The sequence below is a fragment of the Ambystoma mexicanum genome, chromosome 11 (genome assembly GCF_040938575.1).
Source record: "Ambystoma mexicanum isolate Mex_15411 chromosome 11, UKY_AmexF1_1, whole genome shotgun sequence".
In the NCBI taxonomy this organism is placed as follows: Eukaryota; Metazoa; Chordata; class Amphibia; order Caudata; family Ambystomatidae; genus Ambystoma; species Ambystoma mexicanum.
Window position 1 is genome coordinate 869,687,042 of NC_090934.1, and position 6,000 is coordinate 869,693,041.

Consider the following 6,000-nt stretch of genomic DNA (forward strand, 5'->3'; position numbering starts at 1 on the left):
CACCCGCAGAAGCAAGATGGACGTCCCTAGCCAGACACCAATCGTGGCATTTTGCCCAGGCTGCTTTATAGCACTTGGTCGTTCTGGGCACCCAGGATTCTCTGATGATGCGGTCAGCATCTCCCGATAGTCCTGGCTTTCCCCAGGTACCTTTGAAATTGCCCAGGCACCTTTTTAAGGGTCCCTGTGAGAACCAATGGGTGGGAAAGCCCTGTTGGATCCGAAAGAATCCCTCGCCAACTGGGTAACAATACTGGATTGTTGCCTGACAGATCCAGAAGATCGCAGAACCCGGCCTGACTCCTGCAAGCCGGCGTGATGAAAACCATTCTCAACCTCTGCCTCCTCACCTGTGCTAGGGTCCTCATTCTCATTGCGAACGGCGGGAAAGAATAAACTGGCTTCTGCCCCCGTTCCTGGAGGAATGCGTCCGTGGCGGCGGCCTCCAGGTCTGGCTTCCAATTGAAAAAAACACATCAGTTGTCGGTTGAGTCTGGTTGCGAACAGGTCTGTCTCGCAGGGTCCTCTCAAATTTGTCAGGTTGTGAAAGGCCTCCTTGTCCAGCTCCCAATTGCTGGAATCCCTCAGGTATCAGGAATTCTAGTCCACCACCTGGTTTGCCAGCCCAGGCAGGTACTCTGCTGTCACGCTGATTTTCCTGGCTAGACAGAGGAGCCAGAATTCATTGGTTATCTCTGCTAACATCATGAACTTTGTTTCACCCAGCCGATTGATGTATCTGTCTGCTGAGACGTTGTCCATCTTCAACAAAATACAGCATTGTACCTTGTCCTGCGTCAGGCTCCGGACTGCGAAAGAGCCCACCAACAGTTCCAGGCAATTGATGTGTAGCCTGATTTCTGAGAGAGAACAGCAGCCCCCGGTCGAGATCGCTCTGCATCGGGCTCCCCAGCCTGTGCAGCGGGCGTCCTATTCTATCACCAGTTCTGGCCGGGAACCAAAAATGGCCTTCCCGTTCCAGGCCTCCATATGCTGCAGCCACCAATGCAGCTCTGTCCTTGCTTCTTTGTTTAGCAGCACCTTGTGCTCGTACGAGTGGCCATGTCGTAGATGCTGTTTCTTCAGCCGGTGTAGCACCCGATAATGCAGTAGGCCGGGAAAATTGCCTGGATGGAGGATGGACGCCTCCCAATTATTCTAGCCAATTCCCTCAACAACACCTGGCCTTTGGAGAGAATCCCTTTGATGTCCTTCCTGATGTCACTGATCTTCTGCAACGGCAGACTCAGCATCCCCTGCACTGAGTCCATGACAAAAACCAGAAATGCTATCTTCTGGGTAGGGATTATCTGGGACTTCTCCCAGTTCACAACAAACCCCAGACGCTCTAGCAGTCGCGTTATCTCAGCCACCTGCCCTCACAGCAGTTCTGCGTCTTGCAATATAAGGCAGATTTCGTCTTAATAGATTATCAGTCCACTCTGCACGTGCGCAGCTACGTCACAGCGGGCTTTAGTTCCTTGGTAAAGCACCAAAGTGCCAAAGACAGTCCAAACGGGAGGCAGGTGAACTGCCATCTTTGTCCTTCCCATAGGAACTGAAGGAAACGCTGGTGCGGCTGGTACATGGGGATTTCTAGGTATGCGACCCTGAGATCTATGCGTGCTAGCCAATGCCCGCCTGCAGAATGTCTCATAACAGATGGATGCCCCCCATCTTGAAATACCGATAGACAAGGAAAAAATGAGAGCTCCGAGATTCATGATGGGCCTTATTTTCTCTTTCCTCTGCACCAGGAAGAGATTGATCATGAAGTCTTCCGCTCCCTTGCCGACTTGCCTGATGGCCCCTATTCTTAAAAAATGTTAGACTTCCTGTTATGAGCATTCTCTCCTGTTTGGAGAAAAACAATGGTCTGGGTAGTTCTGCCTGTTCGGACTCTGTGTGAAACTCTAGTTGGAAGCCCTGGATCACGTTTAGCACTGAGGTGTCTCCTGTGATTTCCTGCCATGCTCGCAAACACATGGCCAACCTGCCGCCTACCGCAGAAATTGCGCCGCTGGCGCTCTATGCTGGGGCCTGCGCTCTCACCTGGGTTATTTCCTTGCCCTCAGTTGGCATCTCTCCAGCCCAACCTCTGCCTCTTCCCCCACTGGGAAAGAAGGGGGTTGGTCTCCTTGTGTCCTGTGCCCGCCAGGATCCCCTGTATGAGGACCTTCCTCATGCATGGCCGGCGGAGCGTCTCTTTCTTCTGCCAGCCCAGCCAAAAACCTTAGGGTCAAAGACCTTCAGTGACACCTGTGCCTTGTCCAACGCTGCAAAGGTCAGCACACATATTTTGACATCCTTGACAAATGCATCTCCGAAGATGCACCCCTTCAATTCCATTAATTTAGGGTTTATTTTCACTAAGATGGGCCGCCGTCTCTCATCCACCAAAGCACGGTTTGCATTCCCAATCAAGCAGGCCGCTCTCTGCGCTCATCCTGCCAACACCTAGGGGTCGATCTAATTCTTGAACCGCTTGGCCTCCTCCGCCATCTCCATGATCTTGGTGAGCGGTCCCAAAATGTCCAGCAACTTATCCTGGTATGAAGATCAGGGCCTAGTGATGCCCTTTTTATATCCTTTGCATATTTACCATAAAGGTCTGCATTTTGGGATCGATCACAGGCATATCTGGCCCTCTGTCTGGAAGCAGGGGTCTGGGACACTCCGCTCTGAGCTTGCTGTGGGCTTCCTTTGACAGCGGCATCTTGAGCCGCTTGCTCAGGTAGACTGCCACTCTTCTGAAAGGCTCCCACTCTGCTGATGACCACAAATGTACTAAGAGATCAGGATCAAACTCCCCTTCTGAGTGCTCCGACGGGCTATCATACCTCTTGCGCTTGCCCGTTGCCTTCTTTACCTCCCTGTTTGACTCTGATGAAATTTCCAAAATGTCTGACTCTTCATCGCCGGAATAGCCAGGAATGCTGCTGTCATTCTCTTCCTCTGGGTTAGAGGGTATGTCCCTGCATACAGCAAGATTCGTGGTCTCGAGCAATCTTTTCTTGGTGCAGCTGTTCTTGCCGTGGCGCCTGGGCGGAGAACCCAGGGGCGGGCGGCAAGGCTTTCGTCGCCCTACAGGTCTTGCGCTTCTTGTTGCGGGGCGCATCCGTCCCCTCGCTCGCCACAGCTTTCACTGACTTTTGCAATGGGTGGAAAGCCCTGAGGCCCTTCCAGAAGGAGAGCCAATCTTGCAGGTCTGCTTTGCCAGATATAGGCGCAATCCTGCCCAAAGCGCTGTTTGCAGCATCTTCTTCTGGTCTGCAGACAGCCAGTGCAAGCCTGATAGTCCTGCTCGTGGAGAATCTGATCATGAGGTTGAGTCTCCATTGTACTCCATTGTCTTGCTGCCTGGGAGTTTCTCTTAGCACTGTTGGCTGCTGCCAATGCTTGCGCCAGCTGGATATATCTCAGGTTGCCTGGGCCTGGACCGTTTGTTGGCTGCCTTTCCTTATATTTGCAGACAGCAAACCAATAATGGAGATTGACTTATCTTGTGCACTGCTCGAGCTGCAAAGAAAGAGGAGGAAACAGGATATGCAGAGACTTATGTGAGGCGGCATGCCCGGATTGGAGGGTGGTATCACGTGTGGACATTCAAGTTTATGTGTAAAGACTGTCCTTACAGGAAGTGTTTCACGATAATGATATAATGTTCAGAACGTGGTTTTGGTATGCTGCTCCAGTGGTAATTAAAGAGAGCATAGCATAATACAAGCCTCTGTGTCTTGACATAGAATTGCTTTTGCCAACACCAGGTGGTTGGGCCCATAGCTCCGGAAGCTGTACCTTCTGCTATATCTCTGAGGCAAGAGGAGCACACTGATATAAGGTATGCCGCGGGGGAGAGATTGAATGCGGGGGAAGTTTGTGGCATTTGAGGGAGCTGTGCACAAGTTGGGGGGTGCAGTTAACTCTGTAACAGAACCAAACCAACATCTTGGTGGTAGCAGGCGCTATAAGTGAACGTTGAAGGCTGCTTCCCCCAATTGTTCTCTCACTCCCCGTTCCAGCAGTTTGATCCACCAGCCGCGCAAAGGTTTGGGCGCATATATTACGTTCTCGAACTCCCTTGTCTACTTTCATAGCCAATGCACCCCACATCTGCTGCTTGTTCGAACCCTAGTCGGTAAAGCTGATACCTGTCAGGCTGTCTGCCACAATACACCATTAACTACACACTACCACCCTCCCGTCCGTCCCCTTACTGCGCCCCCAGCATCTCCTGTAGCTGCGGGCTGTAATTGCATAATCATTCCTTCTATTCTCTGTGGTTAAGCCTGTGACGTTCACGCATAAGGACCTGCCGCAGTAGCTATCTGTCCCCCCTGCTCCAATATGCTCCCACACATGAAGCACCCTTTTTATGCCACACAGTATTCCCCGAGAGTCAGGGCCTGTACTGCACCACCCTCCCCCCCTCCCAACTTCTGTCAGACATGTATTTTCGCTCAGTCTGCATGATCACGTTGTTGCCCTTCCAAGAAGTATGGGGTGGTGGTGGGTTTGTCACAAGCAAAATAGAAATCCTTGCTTCTTTTGTACAGGACGTGCCCCACCTGTAATCTCCTGCATTGGTCCTTGATTAGACAGCTGTGCCATACCATACATGACAAGGATTAACTGTATTAAAAATGAAATGGGTGCACTCACCAGTTCTGCAGCAAGTCTAAATCGTGCCAACAAACGGAAGCGTAGAGCTTTACCATACCTGGGTATCACCAGCCTTGCAATCAATTGAAGCACGCCCAAGCACCGGCTATTCGCCCATACACTTCAATAGAGCCTGAACCGACAAAATCGAAATTGGGCGTTTTCACCTGGCCTGGCGACACTAAAGGTTATGGCTTAACCTGAGAAAGACCCGCTTTAAGCAAAGGCAAGCGCATATATACTAGTCGCAGATAAACGCATTTTTCACGCGTTAAAAGTTGTAAAAGTGGGATGTACTGATAAGCAGGCCAAACATCCGTCGGTTTCGAGAATCAAGTTAAAAGCCTGCAGCAGCTCAAATGGAAACTAGGGGTTGCTAAATGCAGTATATCTAAAGGAGGGGTCGGCCGAGCTGGAGAGGCAAACAGCTCCCTCTCACCTTGACTGAGAAGACGAGCGCCATTAATCCCAGGCAGCAAAAGTTCAGGAACAAGGTATTGAAAACGGACCAGGCGATGTGGTCCCGGGGCGGCTGTTGGTAGGTGGTCACGGTGCTCATGTTGACCATCGCGGAGTCGATGTCTGTGCCGTGGGGACCAGACAGCACCCCCACCTCCATCTCCTCCTTCAGCGGCTCATAGGGGCCGGTGGTGTAGAGGTAGCTGCCGCCGACGGGCATCTGGAAGTTTCCGTTGTACAGTCTTGGTGATCGTGATTTTGGATCCTAAATTCTCGCACGTCGAGCGTATTTCACAGTTTCTCGGTGTCTCGCACCCCTAACTTCTCAAAAGCTCAATCTCGGGAAAAGCGCGTGACAACATTAAAGTTAAGGGAGAGGAGGCGCATCCAGACAGACGGGAGGCGTGGAATTCCCAGCAACAACCCAGGCAATGGGTAGGCGGGCATAGCTGCGAAACCCCTGCCAACAGAACAGGAGGGGCTGCTCCCTGCGGCCACAAACACATGTGGGAAGGAAAGGGTGTGCGGAAGGGAAGCGAAGGGGACGCACAAGGGGAACATGGAACAGTGGGTGAAACAAGCATTGGTAATGCCAACAGTTTGGGGTTTTGTGTAGGCATGGGAAAGGCACCTGCCAGGCACAGCCGTTGTGGTATTAACTACCCATTGTTGGTAGCAGGTGAAAAGTGGTGCGAGTACCTGGCCTTCTAATAGCAGTGTCTGGCAAAAGCTTTAAACGTATGCATTGGTGTGGGAATACCACAGCGGATGGGCTTGGGGTGGAGTTTGGAGGTGGGGGCAGAGCTGGCAGTTGAACCCCACTCAAAGGAACATTTCTAAATAATAGTTTAAAACTTGTGCCATTTCTTTCCCGAAGCT

At 51.6% G+C, this 6,000-nt stretch overlaps 1 protein-coding gene across 1 annotated transcript in view; it reads right to left on the reverse strand.

Moving 5' to 3' along the window:
* The window catches only part of LOC138503861 (interferon-induced transmembrane protein 1-like), a 103,766-nt gene extending 98,250 nt beyond the window's left edge, over positions 1-5,516 (reverse strand). Inside the window, exon 1 of the mRNA XM_069623919.1 lies at positions 5,102-5,516. Within this exon, the coding sequence (XP_069480020.1) occupies positions 5,102-5,341 (240 nt within the window). The 5' untranslated portion in view covers positions 5,342-5,516. The remainder of the gene's footprint in view (positions 1-5,101) is intronic.
* Positions 5,517-6,000: the final 484 nt, after the last annotated feature.